Source organism: Dermacentor andersoni, chromosome 1 (assembly GCF_023375885.2).
Source record: "Dermacentor andersoni chromosome 1, qqDerAnde1_hic_scaffold, whole genome shotgun sequence".
NCBI lineage: Eukaryota > Metazoa > Arthropoda > Arachnida > Ixodida > Ixodidae > Dermacentor > Dermacentor andersoni.
In genome coordinates this window covers 239647140-239673673 of record NC_092814.1, presented here as the reverse complement: position 1 = coordinate 239673673, position 26534 = coordinate 239647140, and the positions used below count along the sequence as shown (strand labels likewise).

The following is a 26534-nucleotide window of genomic DNA, read 5'->3' as shown; positions in this document are numbered from 1 at the left end:
AAGATAGGATGAACCGCCGCTAAATCACAGTATTGTGTGCAACGCAGTTTAAAAAATAACGGGGAGGGATGATTCCAAGAACAGCGACTGTATGTGTTACCGGGAACTAGAGTTTTTAACAGTGCCTACGCTCCTATTTCAGAGACGGAGTTGAGAAATGCCAGTCTTGGTCGACGAACACAACGCAGCAAATAGATCTAGCTCTGAATATATTCTTCATGGTCTATTTTTTTATACGTGTGAGTATAAATATTCTATTTGTCACATATATTCGGTTAAAATAACTCACCAATGACCCGAGCATGTAAAAAGCGACATGTCGGTGATTTAATGTCATCCGCTGACGGCTTCCAGGTCTCGTATTATAAACTCTTTGTACGCTCGCAGGTGGGCCTACAAAAGCCACGTTCATTTAGTGTCGAGTAACTAAAAGAGCCTTCAAGTATCGGAACAAGACTGCTTGTCTGAAACAGAGTAGCTTTAATTACAGATTTAGGTCAGGCGGGTCCATCTGAAGAGCAACTCGCCTCACGGTGGTGGTTGCTATAGTGGTGCCATCTAGGCGCCAAATCCAAAATCGGGGCTTGCGTTCAATACTCGGTGCGACGACTGCCGGCTCCGATCTGTCGCCGTGATATTGTGCCGATGAGACGTCACAGACGAAAAAGAAAAAAAGTAACCGGAACTTCGAGGAAAGCTGATTCAGCGTCCCGGTGAGCTGGAAAACTATTTCAGACCTATTCAATTGGCAGAGCAGATTAGACGTACATCGCATGCCGTTGAAAATCAGCGGGTGAACAAGCACGATTGTGCGACTTCGTCTCCATCGCCGTAACCCGTAAGAGAACATACAGTTGACCACACAAAGTAACAAAAAGCTCTGTGCACATCGAACGAGTGTCTGAGTAAGAAATTTTTGTACGTGCGTGTGTGCCCGTGCGCGCACATGTGTGCGTGTGTGTAAGAGAGAGAGAGAGAGAATAAGTGACGTGTGCGTGCGGGTGTGCTACGTTGTCACGTGTAGGCGACACGGCTATCCTACTATCTCTGACACATGTACAAAAGCGCTACACACGCTAAAAACGGAAAGAAAGAATCGTACAGAGATATCAGTGCCAGAGTTCGCAAAATACAAATCTCTCGTGAGTGCCACACCACAAGTCCAACACTCGTGAACGCGGAACCAAATCGTCAGTGTGTCTCACTCAAAACGCTTGGCTCGCGTACACTGAAACAAACCATACGTTGGATCACCTCTGCATACGCATCAGCAGCAACACAACTGCACAGTTAGAACAAAAGAAATGTCATCGTTAACATATTCATGCAAATGCAGTATACACTGGGTCTCTGTCTCTCTCCTTTCTTTTTTTTTTTTACATCTATGCAGAATATTTCTAAATCGCTTGTCGCAGACAGCGCAATTTTAGCCCTTGATCTCGGCTACGCAAAAGATCAACATAACTTGCAGGATAAGTCGAAATGTATAATACAATAGTTAACAAAGTTTCACTAATTCAAGTGTTAACTAGTTACTTTACAGCACATATTGCAGTTTACAAATTCTATCCTCTTGGACCAAATTCTCAGGATGATACCAGTTTCGAGATAGTCATTCGCAATATACATTGGCGCTCTAGTTATTTTTGTGCTGTAGTGCATAAAGCGACGTTTTGTTTAAAAAAAAATAAAGGGTTCAACAGCGCACTTTTACCGCAAGTTTAACGGCGCTACCCCAAAACCGGCGCCTTCCTCAGAATTCATTACAAGTTGATATATCTTGAAATTTCACCGGCTATACAATTCGTAAATTGCAATATTTACCGCAGATAATTACTTAGAAACTTAATTCCTGAATTTTCGTTAATTAGTCAGTTATGCATTTAAATTTGTTGTCCCAGTAATGTCCGCGTCTTTGAGCGATCTACTTCAAGAATTACTTTGGATATCTGCCACGTGCAGCCGATTTCCAATATATATATATATATACATACTCGCCACTGTATGAGGTCGAGTTTACTCGACTCATAAAACGCTCGTTTACTTAGTGTTAGAAGCACCTTAATGAACCCCACGTAGTCAAAATTAATCCGGAGTCCCCCACTGCCTTGCCTCATATTTATACCGTAGTTTTGGCACGTTATTATTGCCGTAAAATTTGTATCATTTTATTTTAAATTCTGTACACTCTAAAAACCACCTGGTATGTATAATTCCAGCAGGATGAATATAAAGAGAGAGAGAGACAAAAGGAGACAGGGAGGTTAGCCAGTGTGAGTACCGGTTGGTTACCCTGTGCTGGGGAAAGGGGGGTAAAGGCAATAAAAGGTGAAAGAGTACACACAGAAATATGAGGTTTCACTTGGGTGCAATACGAAGATTAAGTAATTTTTATATATTTCTGATGCCTCCATAAATGCACCAACCCGCGTGCAGCGCTGTGCTGATATTGTTTTTATGACTATGCACTCAAGGTTTCTTGCCATTCATAACGGCCGCACGGTGACGGTGCGCTGGCAGTACTTGCAAATTCTAGTCGTCGGTGTAATTATGCTTATACCTAATTAATTATGCGACTTTGAATTTTCCTTTCATCATTCTTGTGGTGGGGTAGCCAGCGCCGCCTGCAGTGGCCAACAGTACAAACGAAGCACATGTTCGCACAGAGGTGCCAGGAATATCCTGATTTCCGTTTTCAAAACTGACATTGGAGGCTCGTGAGACGTGTAGCAAAAGCTCGGTTCTGCGAAAATTATGGTTCGGACTCCTAAAAACGAACCAAATGACTTTCTACTTGACACGTCGGTCAATGAGTGATAAATTAAACGCTAATAAATAACTTCAATCACTGCTCTAATTAAGCAAATGCATCAATTAGGGATAAAAGAGGCTGCAATAGGTGATATCTGAAGCTGACATTCTATGAAAAAGGGAAGACCTGTTTTAGAGATTTTAGTCGAAATACTCATTGTGACTGTCCTTCTGTGCCGCGCTCAACAGTTGCGGTTTTGTGCTCTACATTTTCGTGTGGGTGAGACTGCGACACGAGTGTGTAATTTATTTATTTTCATTTATTATTTATTACATACTGCAGGCCCTCATCGGGCCCAAGCAGGGTACGCAAGAAAAAAAAAAGTACAACTATGCAGAAGGATAGGCACTACAAGGAAAACATAGATAAAATTTCAAGCAGGTTACTCAATGTAAATAGTTGGTACATATTTTAGTGTGTTCCACTCGGTTATAGTTATAGGAAAAGGGGAGTTTTTAAACGTATCGGTTCTTGCGAAGTACAGCGTTAGGCAATGCGGCTTGACATGTCATGTTAGTCTAGTTGCTAGGGATGAAAGGTGGTCGTTAGGCTCTACAACAAGCTTTTTAGTCAGTAGGATGGGTATAAATTGGTTTCGCTGAGATTTCTGTGTAAGTATAGGTGTTCGATAGCGTTATTTTTCATTAGTTGGGAAGGGGAATTATGCCAATAGTACTCTGAGTAAATGAATCTGGCGGCTTTTCTCTGTATTCGTTCAATGTTGTTAATACTGTCGCTAGTACATAGGTCTATATGCTTTATTCCGTGTTAAAACATTAAACTGTGACGACATGCGGGTAATACTCTTGCTTTATTTCTCGCTTTACAGTTCATTGCGGCCAGTGATAAGTTGTGGTTCATGTTGGAGCTATATTCATTTGTTGATTACTTCACCATTCCGCCGTCCTTTGTTTCTATCTACTTAGACCGTACATGGATTGGTAAGTACTTTCTTACTTTAAGTTTTTGTTCTATGCATAGCTATAACGAGTCTTGTGTCATGGCATACGTTGTCGCATGCTTCAAACGAGAAGCGATCACTTACTGACTTGTGTTCGTTAACGGCGACGACGCTATCCTTCGTGTATGCAGCACAGTGTACTTCTTGCGTACGAGCAAAGATATATATATATAATGAAAAGAAACTTCAAAAAAGCCACATATGCGCTTCGTATTTAGGGTCAATAATGACTTAAACGTAAAAATTTCAGTGGAGAAGGTGTACAGCTTATTGAGGAACGTTTCATCAATTTGCAAGAAGATAAGTGTTGTGGTTTTAATTTTTGCCTGCTCAAAAGAAAGTTCGCTTCATGGGATCAAGTCGTCGCAAAGTTTCTTTGTATGCTCTCCAACTTTGTATTGGAGGGCTATGAGTCAGTAGATATAACGATAGCTTATTAATTAGTTAATGAGACTCATTGCCAAAAATAGTCCGAGCTGCACAGCAGAACAGCGAACAATACTGCCTTAGTCACTGCGTCGCGCACTGCGTACCTGTCTTGTTATAAGGCTTGGCACAAATTAGATCAAACATAGATCTAAGCCTCTGGTGCATGTAAATCTAAGCAAGCTTACATGCACCAGCACTTCCTTATGAAATTTTTTGCGCTCAAGCACAAGCCATCCATATATTTTAGTCACAGTCCGTAGTCGCAGTCTAGTATACATACCCAAAGAAAATACAACGCACATTCAGTTTTCTACAGTACAGCGCCTAGACAGAATATAGCTACGCGATTGGTACCGGGGCAGTATAGTCTTTGTTCAAAATTCAACGCCCACTCTATGTATGACGAAACTTGAGTTGAAACTGAGTAGTTGGTTACATATTTCCCGCTTTGCGCTCCGATATATTGGAAAGCACTCTGCCTTTCCTCTGTATCGGAGTGCTGGAGATACCGCAGACAGTCCGCTAAATGTCGCAGACTCGAGGAAGCTTGATGTCACGCATCAAGCTTCGAGGTTTGGCTAACGCGGCACATGTGACAAGCTACAGGAAGAACGCTATGCATGGTCCAAGAGAAAGATAGTGAAATTATTATAGGAATGGCAGGGAGGTCGGCCTAGCAAGTGTGTTCTGGCCTGCTGCTCTGCATTCATACCAGTGTAGGAGCATCTTTTTATATTTGAGGCCGTCTGTATTTGCTAAAGTCGACGGACGAAATTTCGAAGTGCGAGTGTTCGTCTTTACCAGGCACGTTAAAAGTTGGTTTTTTTGCAGTAAGTTTCATTGTGGGGAGAAGTCCACTTCCATAATTGAACGATAACAAGTAGGTATTCATACACAGGTTGGTTTTTATCTGAATAGAAATAAAAAAGAAAAACGCTTGTGGCAGATGGCACAATTCTACTCCTTGAACAAGATGGCTCGAAGAGGAGAACATTACTTGCACGAGAAATCGAAATGAATAGATCAAATAAAAAAATTTCCCTAGTTAACTTCCTAGCACTTCAGGACACATACTGCAATTTACGAAATGAAACCAGCAAGTTCTTAATGGACGTCCACTTGGAGCAAATTTTGCGCCTAATAACATTTTTGAGATAAGTGCCGTAAAACTTGAGATAAAAAGCATTTTAGCGAACCGCCTTCCCAATTCAAATAGTGTAGGTGAAATTAAAGTGAAACACCAATGCATTTTAGTCGCACAGTTCGGGAACGGTTATTTCAGAACTAGTGCTGAAATCAGAATTTATTCTAAATGAGTTTGCCTTGCGAGCCTGCACGCTCTAATTCATAAATTGCATGTGCGTCTCAAAGGCGTTAATATTCTCACACTAACTACCTACCGACGTCATGCTCTAGATGCTGCGCGAGTCTAATTAGTCAAGTATATTTTCTTGTTCAAGTACTGTCCTCTTCGAGTTATCCAACTTAATGAGCCTAATTGTGCCATATGTGATTGGTCATCTTTTATATTCTGTTAACGTTTGTAAACAAAAATCCTGCATATGTGGGTAACCTAAAGCGTTACTACGGCGATGATAAGCACTGTTATGCATAAGTATTAAAGGCGTATCAGCTGGGAAAGAACCTGAACGTGCCTTATGCTGAGACTAGCCCATAAGCGATTGCACGATTACGACATCGGGTACTGCATGCGCCATTGAGGCTTCGGCGCGTGCTTTGCACATGTCGCAGGCTGAACGCTGATGATAGCGCTGCAAACAAAACCGACATAGTAAACTGCATATGCGGCGTACAGAAAGCAAGGCAGGTGGAGCGGATGCCTGTCAAGTGGCGTTAAGGCGAGTCTCAAGTACCAAAATGTGTAAGGCGTCAGGTTCTATCTCTGGCCACGGCGGTTACGTTGAAATGGGACAAGAGGCAAGCATATTCACGTGCTCAAATTTTAGTGTGCATAAAATACTCCGGGTGACCAAAATTATTCGGAGCCCTTAGCCTGCAGTTTCTTGAAATAAACTAACTTCAGCTAACAACAACAAACAACAGCTTCTGTAACAGCCCTTATTTGCAATGAGAAATAAACACACATGCAATGTTATTATGATTGCATTTAAAGCAATTGGAAGGTCGTTGTAGATTACCAAAAAGCTGTTGGAAGGGAGTAGGATGCTGTCAAATGCGTAAGCTTGGAGCACAGCTAAAGTGCGTGCGCAACTTCAATATGCTGTCGGCTATCGTCTATCTCTTTTATCGCATGGTAGTGCAAAGAAGCCACTTTTTTTTTTTCCTAGTGAAGGCTAGATAAGGCTTGTTTTTTCCCTGTAATTTGATGTGGCTGGAATTGCATGCTAATACTAGACGACGGCAGAAGTGAGAATGTGCGTTTGCAGGCCTCCGTTTTCTGCGAGCCCTGCGAATGATGTCTGTGCCAGACATCCTGCAGTACCTGAACGTCCTCAAGACAAGCAGCTCTATCCGACTCGCCCAGCTCGTCTCCATCGTCATCAGCGTCTGGCTGACTGCCGCGGGAATTATCCATTTGGTAAGCTCATCGCTCGCTAGCACGGCGGCACGTTCTGCAGGCACGCTGCTTTCGTTTTGTACACAGAGTATATACCTACACAGATAGCGCCACTCTCGAATTGGTTGGTCTGTTGTAGAGCATCTCCTGCAGAAGCTTTTCTGTCACTCTCTCCTCATATGTCTAATCTAGGCCAAAGCTTCAGTATGGCTGCGCTAGCGGAAAGGCTGTTTCATATGTGTGGTACACCCACTCATTAAAAAGTTCGCTACCACTGATTACTGATTGATTTTGCAAATCGATTGTTGCATCACAGGACCGCGTCGAGGTTTTAATTGCCTATATGCAGGGCCTGTAGCGCACTCCTGTGTTCCTATTTCTTCCCGTATCTGCCATTTAATTTCGGTACTTTGTTAAGCAACAGTAGCAAAAACGAGTGTCCTATCCCTCTTTTCTCCACTCATGCGACCGCTGCTTATTGCTGCTGACATATAAACAAGTAAGATATTACCAAATTAAAGTGACGTATTTTAACTTTGGCCAAGAAACATTAAAAAAGAAAACAAGCTAACTGCACGATATTTCGTTTTCACGTATTCTGTGCGCAATTCGGTATAGTTGCGTTCAGAGTGCAGCCAGTTATTAAGTGCGAAATAACTTGGATCATGCACATGAAACAATGATTGGATGGCGGAAGTATTTTTGATCATGTTGATAACTATCAACCAGATAGTCTCTTGAAAAAAAAAAAGCGCTTCATAGCGGGACACGGTACAGTCGTATTCCGAAAAGGTTTCGACGGTTTGCGAGTATAGGTACTTTGAGGCAACATTGTCAGCGCGACTAATAAGGCCTTTAAAGGCCTTTATTGCCTAAACCCTAAAGCCTAAAGGCCTTTATCTAAACTAAAGTTGTTTATAGTACACAATATAGCTGTAATATATGTTCACTGGTGCGTATTTCCGTAGCGTTGGAACTCTACGTACACTTTATCGCACTTACGTTGACACATAATTTAACTGTTTAGAGATGGGACGCTGCCACTTTTGCATTCCAGCTCCCAACAAAGCGACCAACAGCGCGGTTTAAAATTTTTTGCTGCATTGTCGGCTTCTCCAAGGCAGTGCTAAATCAATTGCGGTTTGCGCATCTTTCTATGTCGAGCCTCCCTTGAATTAATACTAGAGAGAGAGAGAGAGAGATAGCAAGGAGAGGAAAGGCAGTGAGGTCAACCAGACGAGCGTCAGGTTTGCTACCCTACATTGGGGGTGAGGGAAAGGGGGATATAAAGAAGAAAATAGGAAGGAAGTGGTGACTGTGTGCAGTAAGCACCGTGATGCCAAAGTGAAGTTCCGTAGGTGGTGATCTGCGTTGATCGCCCCTGGGACGACTAAAGTGGTCGCTGCGCGAATGAGAGGCTGCGGGTGAGCTATGGGGCTTACTCGAGAGTTGCAAGCACTGGATTAAGAGCATCCAGTACTGCACTGCACTTCGCTCTGACGGAGTATGCAACTTGCTGAAAAGTACACGAAGGGTACTTATGAGTGACCGAAGCATCACGACCACTTGCTGGTCTTCTTCGGACAATTCATCGGGAGTGGGCGCTGTGGACTCTACCGCGGTTCGCTATATCCTTTGATGTGACTGTGGCTCCGGCTGTGGCATCGGTCGTGGCTCCGGTTGTGGCTTCAGCTGTGCCATCGGCTGTGGCCCCGGCAGTTTCTTCGGATGTGGCTTCAGTTGTGGCGGGGGCTGCCGCTTTGGTAGCGCGGGCCAAGCTTCAGTATTGGTGTTGTGCGGCACGACCTTAGACTCGACTCCACCAGGCCTAGGGTGCAGAGGAGGAGACGTTGTCGGTTGTGGCGCGCTCTTCAAGGAGGCATCTGTGTTCTTTGAAGTCCGACGGCGTCGGGAGCGTCGCTTTCTAACGGCTGCAACTGCTTCCCCACGAGATGAACGGTCTCTCGCCATCTGCTTCAAGACGTCCCGTTCCCTCTTCATTTTGGGACAGTCCTTTGACGTAGCATCTTGGGACCCAAGCAATTGGGGCATTTTAGGACAGTGGCTACACAGGAATCTGCAGTGTGGGCCTCTGCGCAGAGCGAGCAACCTCGTGTTCTCGCACACAGCACTTACGTGCCCCAGCCTCATGCAATTGCGGCATTGCAGTGGCCTTCGGATAAACGGTCGTACGAGGTGTCTAAAGTGGCCCACCTTGACGTGTGAGGGAAGAGATTGGCCCGTGAAATCTACCATCATACAGCGGGATTCGCCGAGTCGAGACACGTGAGTTATGGCGAAGCCATCAACGGCTGGATTCACTAGAATAGGCAAATCAGCGCTGGAGATAGATACGTTCACGTCGTAGATGACACCAGTAGTGGTGTCACTGTCCGGAGGAATATGCAAGCGGACCTTCATGCCGCCAAGTTCCGTAAGTATGCTCAAAGTTCGCAGCTCATTCTCATGCACAACGTCAATAGCCAAGACATTTTTTCGTGTGTTGACTCTGACGTCCGCGACTTGATTTGGCGCCACTTCTTCAAGAAACACCGAGACAGGCTGTCTGTTGAGTAGCCTCAGGTCCATGCTTCAAGAAACATGAGACAGGCTGTCTGTTGAGTGGCCTCAGGTTGTCGGTAGCAAGTTTTGGTACAAACAGAATCCTATTGACTGAAGTATTCCGAGTTGGTCCTACCGTCGACGTGCTTGAAGACAGATAGGTCCTGGTGTTTCTTCGTTACGCCTTGCGGCACCTCACAAGCCGAAAGCCGTCATCGGAGAAGTCCTCACTGCTGAGCGAGTAGACACTGGTATCGTCGCAGTCGATGTCGCTCTGGAGGCCAGTGCGCTTCCTAGACGCAGCCACCACTGAAGTCGCCATCCCCGGCAGAGGCGTGGGGACGTCAAGTTGCATCCGTGCCACAACCCATGGCGGCTCCCCGGTAATATACACAGAAATCAGGCGAAAATAGTTGAGCTAGAAGAATAGCGTCCTGGCTCGCAGTCACTTCGTCTTCGTCTTCATCAATACTAATGTTGCACTAGTAGCAATAGTCTCAAGAGGTTGCTTGTTTAAAAGGGAAGTAAGTAGTAACATGCAGTATTTCAGACAAATGACACATCAGTGGTGTCGATGTAGGCGAAAGAAAACTGGAAGATTAGCCTGCTGTACAAAATATGAATATAGAGAGACACAAAGGGAAGAATACAGAGTGACAGCCGTATTACTTTGCGTTTATGCATTCACGCAGCAGTGTCATTACATAAGCGCGAACCAATTAGCCTTTCAAAAAGTTCTACACAAATTGGAAACGTAAATGTATTTCTACCTGTATTTACTTCTACCCGTAGTTCTACTCGCATTTGACCAAACGGCACCAAAATATTTACTGTTCTTACAATGAAGATCATTTATTGCGCAGCGAAGTTTTGTCCCGCCCCCCTCCCAGCCCGCTCGCCTTCCACAAGAACACCAAATTAAAAGAAAAATGCTCTATAACCTGCTGAAGTTTGTTGAGAGCAAAGTGGAAGTTTTGTCGCTAATATCAGTGCTGGATGCTTTGAACGCGTTCATTTGGTAAATATGTCAATCGCTAACGTCAAGTTAGTCCGTTGACCAGGTTTAAAATCTGACGATTACTCGGTTCCTGTTTGCTCAGGAGACAATTCAATGTCGTTAGAGAAACAACTTGGCGGAGTAGAAACAGAGCAAAAACATGGGCAATAGCATGGGTAAAAAGACGAACGACAAAGCGCTTCTTGCTTCGTTCTAAGGTTCTGCGCTGTTTGCCCGCGGTAACGCCCTTGTTCAAGATCAGATTGTCCTTGTTACCAGCAACGCTCAAATCAACTACTGTGCATAGTTCCTTGCTCCTCTTAACGCCTGACCATTTTGTTCCCTAGTTGGAGAATTCTGGCGACCCTCTGGACTTCGCCAATGCTCGCAAGTTGACGTACTGGGAGTGTGTGTACTACCTTATCGTAACGATGTCCACTGTGGGTTATGGTGACGTATACTGTCAGACAACACTGGGACAAGTCTTCATAGTACTCTTCATACTGGTTGGCTTGGTAAGTAATGGTCGTCAAGATCATCTTATTCGAATTTTCAATCCTATATGCTCTCTTAAAAATAACCAATACAGTGCAGTAGATACAACTTTGATCTGGCTGCCTTCTGCGTTATATAGGCAGCAAGCAGTCATGGTGACTACATCATTCGTGACAACATAGTATTTCGCAACACACCGAACAGCATGTCTGTTTACAAATAGTAAAAAACATGTGCTAGAAACCGCAGCATCCTCGCATTGTGAATGCTCTCAAACTGAATTATTGGGTTTTGCTTTTGGAAGGCCTTATACCTTTATACCTTTTTCGTAACTAACGAAAAAAGAACAAAAAATAAAGGCACCCAGTATTTCATAGAGACTTCCATGTGAATTTATTTCATCATGTGTTTCCGTCATCATCATATGCTTCAAATCCTGTCATCGTGACACATTACAACGAAAAAAACTATGTGAAGTCACATTTGACGATTATGAAAGACTTCGCTGACACGTGTGATGTTGGCTGATATTGAGGTCTGGTTTGGCTTGCTTACAGAGCTGTTAGGCCTATTATAAACCGCCTCTAGAAAAGGCTAAACACGAGTTCATGATAGAGTATATGTTGTCTAATTATTAACGCATATATAATGCTTTCATTGAGCGAAGGCAAAACATATCATGCGCTGTCAAAGCTGATCACATTATCCTTGAGAGAGAGAGAGATAAACGGGATGGGAACGGCATTGAAGTTAATCGGATGAGATTCTGGTTTTCTACCCTGCACTGGGGGAAGGGCAAGGAGAAGTGAAAGACGGAAAGAACGACAGATAAAAAAGCAAAGACGTTACGGTTGTAGCCGTCTGTTAAAAAGGTCATACGAGGAAATAATGTTAGCGTACAGAGGAAATAAATGCTGTCATCTTACGCACTACCTTTTTTTATTACATGTATACATCTTTTTCATTTCGTAGATCTGTCTTTCTAAAAGTACACAGTTTATAGGCTTGCGCAGCGAGCACGACTGCTGCCGTATTTACTGTTCCTCCTGAATGCAGCACCAGATTTGATTTGAATGCAGCACCAGATTTCACTCACATTTCAGAGCCTGCTGCACTTATTACATAATGTCAAAGGTCGCACGTCTGAAGCTTGTCTAGGGAAAATAATGTGGCCGGCGACTGAGTTACTGCAGGCTTGAATTACGGACGTAGGCTCAGCCTGATAAATTAATTTTGTTTGCACACTAAGATGCTGACCCGTAGTTGTGAGTGGAGTCTGGTGCAAATGCTCTTCTCGCTCCTGTCTTTCTCTGTGTTTAGTTAAAATTCCTTAAGTGCTAGCTTTATCGTATTGTACTGTAGTAAACAGTACTGCTCTTGTTAAAGCCATAGATCACTTTTTAAATTCCATCCTATTACACAAAAAATGTCCTTTTTTTGCTATCATTACTTTTCTCTTTTTCTTTAAAAAGTGGACATTGCACAAGCAGCGTTGTTATGCGCATGTGTTGTTTAACCAGTTTACTAGCGTACGACTGTCTGTAGAAAACACCGTAGGTTCTCAGCAAACGTTTCTGATGGCTTCCTGCTGCTGGCAGCGCTTCGGTAAGCGCAGTTCTTCAAAGTGTGCTTCGTAATAAGGGCAGCACGCACCATAGCCTAGCACTTGTACGAGACTAACCACATGTATTGTTTTGAGCGATTTCAAATAACTATGGTTGTGTCTTGCTCGAGTGGGACAAGGCGCCACCGAGATGCTCTAAAACACAGGGTTTAACCGCTTCGCCCACATCGCGGATAGCTGACTTGGTGTGTGGAGTGCACTTTTCGGGTTGTTTGTGCAGAAGTTGAAGAATGCGCTCCAAGAAGGGGAACACATTTTCGAGCATGCTTAATGATGAGCGTCGCACGTCAGCGACCACCAGTCTGTTTGTTTTGTTGTGTTTTCTTTTTCTTTCTCTTTTTCTATTCTCGTAGGCCGTGTTTGCCAGTTGCATTCCTGAGATTCTAGAGTTGATAGGGACTAGGCCCAAATATGGCGGCGAGTACAGGCGGGAGCATGGGAAAAGGTACAGTGCGGGTGACTTGACCATGTTGTGCCGTTTATTCACACATCGGCAGGTCTTATGCGACGTGTGACGTGTGGCTCACCTTTGGTTTCTTCCTGCCACAGTTTGTTTGTTTGTTTCTATCTTCCTGTTTTGTTGATGTTTTCTTTGGCCGTCGTCCTGCGTCGTTCGTCGTCAGTATTGTGCCTCTCTCTCTCTTCATGCATGCCTTGTTGCCCTGCACGGCTTAGTGGTTGGTTGCTGGCCAGAAGGCGTTCATCGTTGCGAGCCGCATCTGGTGTCGTCACTTTGCACATTGGGCTGTGTGGCACGCTGCCCGCGGGGGACGATGAAACACGCTTGTGGCGGCGGTACAGGTTCCAGGCCCCGGCTATCAGACCCACGACAACACGCCGCGCCCTCAGCCATACACACCGCGGCTTCTCGCTCAGGCGGACGTTTAATGATGCCCGACAACAGTGCTGGCCAAAGATGATCCTTCGTCACAAAACCATTAGCGCAGGCGCCTGCCAACCGCTGCACACAGTCTTTGGCGCCGTAATCTCGCGACTAGCTTGTTGACCGCTTCAGGTGCCCTGTACTTCTTGCTTTCTTTTTTTTCTGGGAGGGAGATTGGTGAGCAATTTTTCGTTCTCGAAATAAACGGCGACATTTCCGACACGAGTGTGCTTGACCAGTCTTGTCTCGTTCAGGTCAAGCCTCGCTCTACGAACTATTTGCAGCTTTCGTGCAGCGCAGGAGGCACTCAGGTAGCATCAGGCACTGTTATTTGCCGCACAGACTGGTGCGTATGATATCAACTATTTAATGGGCTTTAGGCCTTGAGAGCTCGTTAGCTTTACTTTTTCTTTAATTATATGGTGTGGTTTTTCTCCTATTAAGAAAGTTTGTCTCGGTGATTTCCGCACCTTCTCAGTAGGGCCTTTTTTGTGTGTGTGCGTGCTTACGTCTCGTGACAAGCGATTGGCTTACTTTAACCCTTTCGTCTGAGCTTCCTACCCTGCAGTCTGTGAATGCCTCCTTCATCCTTTACCGGCGTATAAGGAGGGTGCTTCTTTTGCTCCTCCTTTAAAACCAGCAGCAGGTAGTGCCAGGTGCGGTCGCTACTACGCGAAGCAGCTAAACAGCGACAACACGTATCTATGTGCGAAGAATCGTGCGGCAGGTTCAACTTATCAACGACTCCGAGCAACGGTGCTTCTTGAAGTTATCGCGCGTGATGATTCCACCGCACAAACAAAATAAAATAAAGAAGGAAACAAAAACTAAGAGAAAGAAAATAAATTTTTGCTTGTGCTGGCTGTTCAAGCATGTGTTGAGAGTTTCTACTTTTTGTCTTTTCTTTCTTTCCTGACGCCCCCTTTTTTTTCCGCTAAAAGCGGCTTTGAATTCTTTTTCTGCGGCGAGGCTGTTCAGAGCAGGACAGGAACCGAGGAATTCTTTGTGGGTTCAGTGCATTGCTGTCTCGGACAGGCATTGCCTGGTGCTGGTTGAGTGCCTCTTTCTATCTCTTTCTCTTTCCTGTCTTTCCCTCATCTTTCCCCGTCTCTCCCTCTCTCTCTTTTTTTTCCTCCTTTTGCTGTCCGGCTGTTGCGATAGGCCGTGTTCGCTAGCTGTATACCGGAGATCATAGACCTAATTGGTTCAAGGCCAAAGTACGGTGGAACATTCAAGTCAGAAAGAGGACGAAGGTAACGTGTATTTTGTGGCACTGGTAGAAATGTAGTTTCTTTCTCTCTCTTTCTCTAACCCTAATTCGTAGTGGTTTTTTGTTTTTCGACTGCCGAACTTCCCCTGCATGGTCTCTATGAGCACCCTCATTTATGCGGACTTGTGAAGTCCGTTATTAATGTTTCAGCCAGTCCTAACACCGCGTCGCATAACGCCTGTTTCTTTTCTCGACCACTAACAAAGCAGGCCAATGATTGCGCATGGTGAACACATATGTTAGTCACTTAGTATCACGCAGGCTCTGAGCCAACAAAGCTCCATTAAATGCATGCGTCAAAGGCATAACGAGTGTTGACGAGAACCTTGCAGCCGAGTGTTCTCTTCGTGAAGTACGGCGCCTCCTGACTCGCAAGTTACGATAATGTCGTAAAACAATTAGCAGGAGAGTAATACGTAGTGTGTGCTATAGCTTAGCGCAGCTCTCCTGCTAGCATGCTATTCCACTATCTAAAGGCTCGGTCGACGTGCTGTCTCGTAGACTGGGCACGGAAAACGTCAAAGTGATTCAGCCGCGCCTTCCAGACAAACAGCGTAAATGGTTCTCAAGACGTCTGACTTACTTATGTAGAAAATAACCGACAAATTACAAAAATAACAGAAGCGATATTCCCCGCGAACATTCAGGCTCCACCGTAGTTCCCGCGATGTTCGTAGTTGCTGCTCGCTGCATGTCCTCACCCGCACGCCTGCATGTCTTTTCTTTTTTTTTTTTTAGACACAATGGAAATAAACGTTGCATGTTTGGTGCTTTTACCTTCGTTATTTACAAGTGTTTTTCGTGGCATCAAATGAAACCAAGTTTTGTGTGCTGCCAGGCTGTGTTGTGTGCCATCTGCAGCAGGCTGTACAAGGTGCTGTCTGGGCCAGTTTGCTGTTGGCTTTTAAAATTGCCTGCCGTGTCTACTGTGAATTTTTCTGACATCATTGCTTACGTGTACATAGAAGTTGTTTTCATTTCTACACAAAGGACAGCTCACGACAGTGTTGGTCTGCCATTCTTATCAGTTTTTCCTACTTCTTTTTCGGCGCTTAGTTACATCACCAGCGCTGTACGATTATGTCGCGGATTAAAGTAAAGTCATGGGAATGTAACCACTGTAATTTGTTGAGATACAAGTCTGAAGCAACACAGTCAAAAGTTATTCAACCTCTCCTGCATTGCTCCCATGATTTTGCTCTGCTGCCAGCAAAGTGTACCTTTGATATCCATCGATGCTCAAACATTGTTAATGAATTTTTTCCTGAGCATGCGGCAGAAGAGAATGAATGTTAGGGCCCTCTTTACATCAGCCTTAACGCAAACATATAAACGTATATAGAGCCTTTATTGTCTTATGTGTCAATTCTATCGTTTCCTTTTTACCGTTTTTTTATGCGTCGTTTATTATTACAGAAAAAATATCTTAAATACTATTTTGTTTGTGCATTTTGATCACGAGCACTGTCATTCAAACGTACCCGTCACGCCCCCGCCCCCCCCCCCCCCCCCTCCCACCATCTCCCTATGCCGTAAGAATGCTGGAGTTATCGTAAACATCTTCATAGGAAACTTTCTTTAGCTTTCTCAAGGCGCAGATAACTATTAGCATTTTTACGGTCCTGTGCTCCTTGAATGTATGCAAAAAACTTGTGCTGTTTACAGCACAGACTATCATTCTTGCTTACAGGCACATTGTCGTGTGTGGACACATCACCTATGAATCTGTGTCCCACTTCTTGAAAGATTTCCTCCATGAGGACCGAGAAGATGTAGATGTAGAGGTAGTTTTTTTACACAGGTAAGTCTGATCCTGTCGCCTCTTTTCGGCAGTCCGCACACTGATTGTGAAACACTTGCATTATAGTAAGTGGTCACATTGTAAGAGTGAGTCGCTCTCTGCAGATTTCTTGTACTTTGTGCGTCACAAAATAGCTAATAAGGTTTCTCGCGTTATTTTTCTTTAGTCTTCTGCTATGATTGAGGACCTTCTGATTCGTAAGCGGTGAATTGAGGACAATGTGCGTTATTTTATGCCTCATCGTCGCCAACTGTCTTCGCCTAACAATCCTTCTTTTAGCGAAACAGCTACTATGGTAAGCTCAAGATCGACTTAAGTGAAATCAAAAGACTGGCCGATTTTTGGCGGGAACAGTTATGGAAGATGAACAGTAACTCACGTGCAGCAGAGAAACATAGCGATGGAAAGATGAAACACACTTGGTTTGTTCTTTCCACGATATCCAATCACACTCGCTCAGCCTGCCCATATCGCCTTTAACATAATCTAACAGTGCTGGCACTGTCGGTTTCTCTCGCTTGCAGAAAACCTCCTGACCTCGAGCTGGAAGGTCTGATAAAAAGGCATTTTACAACAGTGGAGTTCTTTCAAGGCAGCGTCATGAATCCAATTGACTTGCAACGAGTCAAGGTACATCTACAGACCTTGTATTGCGCTATCTTTTGTGTTTCTCTATATGTATATAAACTTCGTGATGATTGACTCATGGGGGTCATCGATAGGTGCAACTTCTCTGTGACTATACCACGGATCTGTGAGTGTTTCGTTTGTTGCACAACCCCGGGTATTTTAATCGTGTTTTACTGATGCTATGCCTCAAGGAGTAGCTCTGCATGGGCACTAGCACCTCTTAAGGATAAAGCGCTTATAAACCAATCCAAATACACCGAGCCAATCATGTCATCCCACACATAAAGTGTAACACGTGCCGCATCACCGGTTTAGGGGAACGGGCCAAGTGACAGGCTTTCATACCTTGATTCGCAGGTCCATGAGGCAGATGCATGTTTGGTGCTGGCAAACAAGTACTGTCAGGACCCGGATGCAGAGGACGCTGCCAACATCATGAGAGTCATCTCCATTAAAAACTATTCTGATGACATCAGGGTCATCATTCAGTTGATGCAGTATCACAACAAGGTGCGCATATTACCGGGTCTTGAATTTGTTGCCCCACTTTGTGCTTGCGATATTTGACATATGGCCGATTGAGCGTGCGCACGTTATAGAGAATCAATTACAGTGCAACTGGCGGAGATATGCTCTTCACTTACAAAATAAAGCGTCTTTTTTTTTTACTTTTTTTGCAGTTGCAGTTGCTACGTTGTGGTTAAACGATTTATCTCAAATGAAGAGATACTTTCTGCGTCACAACTTTTCCCTAGCTTATGCTCATTACTTAGTCTCGACACTATTGTTTCATTTACAAAATCGAGCCTATTCAAGCAGCGCGTGAGTCGTGTCGTCAATTATATTTCAGTTTCCCTGTACTAGTGTCGTTTCTGCCGCTCACGGTTTCTGGTAAAACGTCCCTGACAAGTAAGATTCTGACTTTCCGGAAGAACAGAGAAAAACGTCCCCTGGTAACGAAAATTGCGAATGTGGTTAAAAGCGAAAAAATGATGCAGGTCCAACTCACGTGATGGAATCAGAGAAGCGAAGTGGTTAAAGAAGGGGGGGGGGGCGAGGGGGGAGCGTGCAACTGATTATATTATGCAGAGCGTTATTGGCGCGATAGCGATTACCTGCCCGCCAGCGAAGATGGCAGGGCGCGAAGACCCTCACCACGTGACCCACATGACCACGCATTATACTCTCTTCGGGAGCGGCCCCCTCTGCCATGACACTGTATCAAGGGTCGGCGTTGCGACTAGAGCGAGTCGACCCTGGAGATAGTGCAACAGTAAATTGCACTTCTCTCGGCGAAATAGCGACGAAGAAGATGCGCCCAACCTCGAACCTTAGGAAAGTAAGCATAGAAAGCTTTATTAAAGGAATTGTGCTTTTGATGAAGTATATTTGTGACAATGAGGATATTTTGGTAGTGTTTGTTTTATCACTGCGTAATTCCGTAAAAAACGAGGCCAGCAGCCAGGGCACCTGTAAGCGCTGTAAAGATGGTAGTGCTATTCTGAGTGTTAACTATTCATCAAAACAGCAGCACCTACTAGGTACGGTCATCAAGGTATGGGAGGGTTCCCAAAGAAAGCTTCGCTTTAGAACACGGAAACGTTTCGGCCTTGAAGTATTTTCTGGAAATAGTTGTGATGCGTGATGGGGGGGGGGGGGGGGGGGGGGCAACGTTGTCGCAACGCGGTCATCGCGGCAACGGCGCATCATAACGGCAAAAAAGCAACGACTGTTCTTCTCTGAAGACCCTAAAGCGTGCTCAGCTCGAGTGGATGCATGCTTTCGAACTTCCTACATTGATCGCTAAAAGCTGTTGATCTCCTGTGGTATAGCCCTTTAGAATTATTATTTTTCCGTGTGCGTATTTCTTACCACTTATAGCCACCGCCTTTCGTCATTTCTAGAGAACACCGACTGGAAATGCAACGATTTCTAAATAGAAACACAAATAAACATTAGCTAAGGTGGCAAAAAATAAAAACCAGAAAACCGTAAGCCTCCTCACTGGACGGATAATTACCAACGATTAAGATTGTCACAAAGCGTGCTACGCGCAGTTCGAATATTGACGAAAGAAAAGGAGCTATCCAGCGGGATAGCAACTGCTGTTCAGTGTAATGAAAGTACAAAATCTTCGTACAAAAAAGACAAAAATCTAAGGCGCGAGAAACGACATTCTCTCTTCTTTTCTTCTTCATTTTGCAGGCTTACTTGCTGAATATCCCCAGTTGGAACTGGAAACGGGGAGATGACGTGATATGCGTGTCGGAGCTGAAACTCGGCTTCATTGCACAAAGCTGCCTGGCCCCCGGTTTTTCAACCATGATGGCCAACCTGTTTGCTATGAGATCCTACAAAACGGTGAGTCGCCCGACTTCGCTCCATTTTATTTGCGCTCATAAATCATGTGTTTATTTTCCGCAAGAAAGAAAAAAAGGAAAGAAATGAAGAATGATACGCATGGAATTTACTCATGTTTACGCTCTAGGATGTGGTGCGCGCGCGCGTGTGTGTGTGTGTGTGTGTGTGTGTGTGTGTGTGTGTGTGTGTGTGTGTGTGTGTGTGTGTGTGTGTGTGTGTGTGTGTGTGTGTGTGTGTGTGTGTGTGTGTGTGTGTGTGTGTGTGTGTGTGTGTGTGTGTGTGTGTGTGTGTGTGTGTGTGTGTGTGTGTGTGTGTGTGTGTGTGTGTGTGTGTGTGTGTGTGTGTGTGTGTGTGTGTGTGTGTGTGTGTGTGTGTGTGTGTGTGTGTGTGTGTGTGTGTGTGTGTGTGTGTGTGTGTGTGTGTGTGTGTGTGTGTGTGTGTGTGTGTGTGTGTGTGTGTGTGTGTGTGTGTGTGTGTGTGTGTGTGTGTGTGTGTGTGTGTGTGTGTGTGTGTGTGTGTGTGTGTGTGTGTGTGTGTGTGTGTGTGTGTGTGTGTGTGTGTGTGTGTGTGTGTGTGTGTGTGTGTGTGTGTGTGTGTGTGTGTGTGTGTGTGTGTGTGTGTGTGTGTGTGTGTGTGTGTGTGTGTGTGTGTGTGTGTGTGTGTGTGTGTGTGTGTGTGTGTGTGTGTGTGTGTGTGTGTGTGTGTGTGTGTGTGTGTGTGTGTGTGTGTGTGTGTGTGTGTGTGTGTGTGTGTGTGTGTGTGTGTGTGTGTGTGTGTGTGTGTGTGTGTGTGTGTGTGTGTGTGTGTGTGTGTGTGTGTGTGTGTGTGTGATTTCCGAAAAGCGGTTTTTCTTTGAAGCCTTTCAATTAAATGAACCACTCTGTTTCTATGTCCACCGAGTCTGCGTAGCACAATAATGTTTCTCTAAAACCAATCTGTTACACGTGTTTTTTTATTCCCGTTATACTAGCGAATGCTTACGTATCTTGTTTTCATTTTGGCGCCACGGTGCAGTGGGTTTTTCTCTCTGCATCTCACAAGAACCATCTATCTCAATGCTCTATGCAGGGTGTGAATGGTATTCGAAGGAATACCATTCAGTGAATATCTTTGCCTGGTACTGTAGCATAGGCGCAGGCTTATTTTATTTGATAACTCGCATTTGCACTTCGCAATGTAATCGCAATTGAACGGCTTGTCAGGGAGCTTTGTTTATTGTTCTTTATTAAATGTGATCACGTCTTGAGGATTTCACTTGTGCCTTCCTTCTAACGTTAATTGCAGGATGTCAGCTTCTTCAAGAAACTATTTGGTGTGAGTGAGTGCGTTGGTGATAACGAGGCGTAGCGCGTAGCTGGACTGAATTGGATGTAGGTAGAAGCGGGCAGCCTTTTTGTGGGGTAGAGTAGAGCTTGCATTTAGTGTCACGTCTCGTTGCTTTATCGGGCGGGCGTAGAGCTTTGTGCAAGTGAGTTCGTTTAGAGACGGAACACTTTCAGTGCACGTTGTTTAATTATTTTTCTTAGCTGAGCAAAAAACAGCAGTTGTGGGATAGCTCGCATCCTGGGCGGTGTGTCTCCTCCTACGGTACTTTGTTTCTAACCCTGTGCTCCGTCTTTCTTTCTATATGGGTTCGGCCTTTCACTCCGGAAGTAGCATGCAAAATCACATCCTTCTCTCGCTCCTTAACAGTGGTATGCATAAAGTTCAGAGGTGCTCTGAGGCCACCTTTAGGGTGTTGGATAAGTGAAACAAGTATCGGCTTCAGAATAGTGGCTAGCCGGGCTTGTTGGTACGCACACATTCTTTTGCAAACAGCGCGAATAACGGGACACAGAAAGAGGCACACGACACACGCGCTGAAAGAGACACACGACACAGCGTCTGTGTCGTGTGCCTCTTTCTGTGTCCCGTTATTCGCGCTGTTTGCAAAAGAAAGTATGGGCTCGACTCCCAAAAGAAAATGGAATATTAAGGATGGTCTTGTAGAACCGCGATGAAACCTCCTATCTCACTTTCTTTTTCAGTCTCCTGACATGCCCGCATGGCAAAACGATTATCTGTGTGGCACAGGAATGGAGATGTACACCGAGAGCTTATCCGCCTCTTTTACAGGCATGACCTTTCCTCAGGCAGCAGAGTAAGCACTTACTGACTCGTTTACTCGATTTTAGAAAATTTTTTCCTGCATTGGAGACTGGAGTGAGCATGTCAATCTTCGCCACGAGCGTTTGCATCGTCAATAACTTACTTCATTCCTTCACTGCGGCGAAGATTTCGCGTTTACCAAAAAGAATGAATGCGTTGTTCTATTCCCGTACATCGCAGTGAGTTTTATTCAGTGCACTTGGTGGCCCCAGTGTGGTGGTATAGGAAGCTATGCCATGTGGATTCCTTCGTAAGGGCGCCGTGTAAATGATTGGACACGGCCACCAGTAGTAAGCTTTAAAACATCTGAATGCCGGAGGATGACGTTGTACTAATTGAACTACGGCATGCGCGTTTTTTTTTTTTTTTTTTCTGCTGCCGCTTCAGCAGGGCGAAGGGTAAGAGACGACAGGACAAGCATCACATTGCGACGTTTCGTTTTTCATACTTGAGTCCACCATGCGTCTCTTGCCGACAAATTCGCGAGGCTCTATCAGCGGTTATGAGAGATCTAGGGAAAACACGGGAAAGGCGGGAGGTGGAAATTCAAGAGGCTGAGAAAAACGAGAACAAGGTGAAAGCAGGCTCCTGTTTTCACCTTGTTCTCGTTTTGCTCATCCGTTATGGTGTTATGAGGTGGTTTAAAACTACAATGCTGGCTTTTACTTCCTTTTTGCACCTTGGTTACGTTGCAATATATTATACTAGTGCAGTAACCTTCAATGGTCATTTTCAAAAACTGGAGCAGAGCCCTTTGCTTCAGCTGCTTTAATTGGTGTTGTCGTACTTTATGCCTGATGGAAACACGTCTGTTGCTTTTCAGGCTTTGCTTTGTGAAATTAAAACTGCTACTTTTGGCCATTGAGGTGGCTGTTGATGAAGGTTCGGATTCCAAGATTGCCATCAATCCCAAGAAAAAAATAAAGATTACTCTTAACACTCAGGGGTTTTTTATTGCTCAGTCTGCAGACGAAGTGAAAAGGTAACAAGATTGCCGTTTTTTTTCCTCTCTCTCACCATCAGTGATATCTTTCTTACTGACCGTTAAAGGCTGATTTAAATTTTGTTCTCTCTTTCCTAGGGCATGGTTTTACTGCAAAAACTGCCACGAAGACATCAAAGATGAGAAGCTCATCAAGAAGTGCAAGTGCAAGAATCGTAAGTGTTTTGAAATGCTGGCACAGCTTTCATTCAGCCAACAGTCGGCGTCACAATCCAGGTTGGGCGAGGACAAAGCTTCTGAGTGTTGTTCTTTTTGTTTGTATGTTCGTTGCTAAGCGGCTAAGTGTTTGCTAGGAAGCGCCGTGATCGTAAAGCACATCTCGCCCACGGCAGTGTTCCACCTGTGTTTGAAACAAATCCTTAGGCTGAGTGTTCAAGCGCCGCTTTTTTGCCCTGGCAGTGAATGAACAGGTGGTCATAAATGTGTACCCCGCTTTGCGTGAGCTTTCTGTACGGTCACACTCGCTGTGCTTCAGCTGCCACGATGAACACTGACTGTCTTGGCAAAACCGCTTTATGCACCGCCCTATCTGAGAGCTGAAAAACACACTGAATCTGCTCTTCTACCCTTGACATGAAATGCTTGCTTGTCGCTTCATGCATTGTGCACTATGTTGTTTACTTTGAAAAGGCAAAAGTATGTATTACAAGCTCAACACAACTTCAGTTGTGTGAGCATCTTATTTCTTTTTTTTCTCGTTGCGCTCCGTTTAATGAAATTGGCAAAATATCTACAAACGTCTTGTTCTCGCGTTTCCGACAAACGAGCGGGCAGCGTACGCTGAAAAATTTCACGAATGTGTGTTAAAGCTGTCTTATTTATAAAATGTACTGCAATACCTTTTATCACTTCTTTAACAGGAGTTCAAGTGAGTGCGCGAAATTTATTTATGTTCATTTGGGGCTCAAGGCTGCTTCTCCGAGTATTTGCCACTTCGAATTCTGTTCATCACGTCTGATAATCTCTGAAACTAAATCGCTTTCTATTTCAATTCCAATTCACAAAACGAAACCGTTTAGTTGTCTGTGCGAGCGATCGTCAAAAAAAGTAATAAGAGCTAGACTGTATTTACCAGAGGGTACATGATCACGCTTAAATCATTTTATCTTCGCTTGACGCGCACCATTTTCTCAGTCGTGCGCTTTTTGCACGTTTAAATTGTCGAGCTCTGCGCACAGAATGAACCACGAAAGGCATCAAGAGCTTGAACTCGTACCGCTAGCGCTCTCATTTAACACGATGCCGTACTTCATGGCCACGTGTTTCTCCTTCTAAAGATGTGCCAGTGGAACAGAGCAGGTAGGTAAAAAAAATCTGACAAAACTCATCTCACGACGAATTCCGACGTTAATGCGATTAGCATTGAAGCAATGCATCGGCACACCGTATCGCAATCGCCGAAACGCGTCATGTATGAGGTGTGCATGTGTCCGGGCTGCTCTCTCGCGCTTCCCTGCGCCACCTAGCGTCACCGCAGCATAACCAATGGGAAGACCCAAGTTGGCGTTAAAGTGGTTCATTGAAAAGCGGCACATACTCACACATATCCAGTAACCCAAGATGGCTTAGAAGGCATTCAAGAGCGGCACAAGCCCAGGGACCCGAGTTGGCGTGAAACAGGTTTCTTGAAGAGCGGCACATATACCCAGTGAACCAAACTGAGATCAACAAGGTTCACTGAAGTGTGGCGCATACCTAGTTTCACATACCCAGCAATACAAGTTGGCGTGAAACGGGTTTACTTATTAACGGCACATACTCAATGTCACATACCCGTGATTCGTGAAGTTGGCCTGATAGTTCGTTTCGAACGCGGTTCCCTCATCACAGCAGCCCTATGTTCTAACCATTATACTGTGGACTACCTGCAGTCACACAAGTTGAGACAGACAGACAGACAGACAGACAGACAGACAGACAGACAGACAGACAGACAGACAGACAGACAGACAGACAGACAGACAGACAGACAGACAGACAGACAGACAGACAGACAGACAGACAGATAGATAGATAGATAGATAGATAGATAGATAGATAGATAGATAGATAGATAGATAGATAGATAGATAGATAGATAGATAGATAGATAGATAGCCAGACAGATAGATAGATAGCCAGACAGATAGATAGATAGATAGATAGATAGATAGATAGATAGATAGATAGATAGATAGATAGATAGATAGATAGATAGATAGATAGATAGATAGATAGATAGATAGATAGATAGATAGATAGATAGATAGATAGATAGATAGATAGACAGACAGGCAGACAGACAGACAGACAGCACCACCAGGAAAGCGTGTGTAGTACCGATTGCTTGTCGCATTAAAAAATTGCATAGTGTAACGACGGCTAACTTCGCCTTGCTGATCATTTTGGTTCCAATAAAATTTACGAGATGTGTTTAGTCAATATCAGATTTTAATGCGTTAGCATTTTTATGGTACTTCACGTACTTTCCGTGTGTGATGCCGGATTCCTCTCTCGCTCTTCCCACTGAATGCGCTATTCAGCAGCGCCGCCGCGAAATCCGTACGTGGCGCTTGTGTGAATGAATAATCAGGCAAAGCTTGTCTGAATATGTGTGACGCGCGTTCGATTCCGCGGGACAGACAGACAGACAGACAGACAGACAGACAGACAGACAGACAGACAGACAGACAGACAGACAGACAGACAGACAGACAGACAGACAGACAGACAGACAGACAGACAGACAGACAGACAGACAGACAGACAGACAGACAGACAGACAGACAGACAGACAGACAGACAGACAGACAGACAGACAGACAGACAGACAGACAGACAGACAGACAGACAGACAGACAGACAGACAGACAGACAGACAGACAGACAGACAGACAGACAGACAGACAGACAGACAGACAGACAGACAGACAGACAGACAGACAGACAGACAGACAGACAGACAGACAGACAGACAGACAGACAGACAGACAGACAGACAGACAGACAGACAGACAGACAGACAGACAGACAGACAGACAGACAGACAGACAGACAGACAGACAGACAGACAGACAGACAGACAGACAGACAGACAGACAGACAGACAGACAGACAGACAGACAGACAGACAGACAGACAGACAGACAGACAGACAGACAGACAGACAGACAGACAGACAGACAGACAGACAGACAGACAGACAGACAGACAGACAGACAGACAGACAGACAGACAGACAGACAGACAGACAGACAGACAGACAGACAGACAGACAGACAGACAGACAGACAGACAGACAGACAGACAGACAGACAGACAGACAGACAGACAGACAGACAGACAGACAGACAGACAGACAGACAGACAGACAGACAGACAGACAGACAGACAGACAGACAGACAGACAGACAGACAGACAGACAGACAGACAGACAGACAGACAGACAGACAGACAGACAGACAGACAGACAGACAGACAGACAGACAGACAGACAGACAGACAGACAGACAGACAGACAGACAGACAGACAGACAGACAGACAGACAGACAGACAGACAGACAGACAGACAGACAGACAGACAGACAGACAGACAGACAGACAGACAGACAGACAGACAGACAGACAGACAGACAGACAGACAGACAGACAGACAGACAGACAGACAGACAGACAGACAGACAGACAGACAGACAGACAGACAGACAGACAGACAGACAGACAGACAGACAGACAGACAGACAGACAGACAGACAGACAGACAGACAGACAGACAGACAGACAGACAGACAGACAGACAGACAGACAGACAGACAGACAGACAGACAGACAGACAGACAGACAGACAGACAGACAGACAGACAGACAGACAGACAGACAGACAGACAGACAGACAGACAGACAGACAGACAGACAGACAGACAGACAGACAGACAGACAGACAGACAGACAGACAGACAGACAGACAGACAGACAGACAGACAGACAGACAGACAGACAGACAGACAGACAGACAGACAGACAGACAGACAGACAGAC

General features: G+C 44.9%; 1 protein-coding gene across 1 annotated transcript in view; it reads left to right on the top strand.

Moving 5' to 3' along the window:
- slo (calcium-activated potassium channel slo) overlaps nucleotides 1–26534 on the top strand; it is a 201702-nt gene that overhangs the window by 136258 nt on the left and 38910 nt on the right. Inside the window, exons 7-18 of the mRNA XM_055063539.2 lie at nucleotides 143–239; nucleotides 3642–3753; nucleotides 6611–6762; nucleotides 10648–10815; nucleotides 12773–12864; nucleotides 16263–16373; nucleotides 16898–17003; nucleotides 17361–17513; nucleotides 19209–19364; nucleotides 21392–21504; nucleotides 22336–22494; nucleotides 22594–22670. Coding sequence (XP_054919514.1) covers nucleotides 143–239; nucleotides 3642–3753; nucleotides 6611–6762; nucleotides 10648–10815; nucleotides 12773–12864; nucleotides 16263–16373; nucleotides 16898–17003; nucleotides 17361–17513; nucleotides 19209–19364; nucleotides 21392–21504; nucleotides 22336–22494; nucleotides 22594–22670 — 1496 coding nt within the window. The remainder of the gene's footprint in view (nucleotides 1–142; nucleotides 240–3641; nucleotides 3754–6610; nucleotides 6763–10647; nucleotides 10816–12772; nucleotides 12865–16262; nucleotides 16374–16897; nucleotides 17004–17360; nucleotides 17514–19208; nucleotides 19365–21391; nucleotides 21505–22335; nucleotides 22495–22593; nucleotides 22671–26534) is intronic.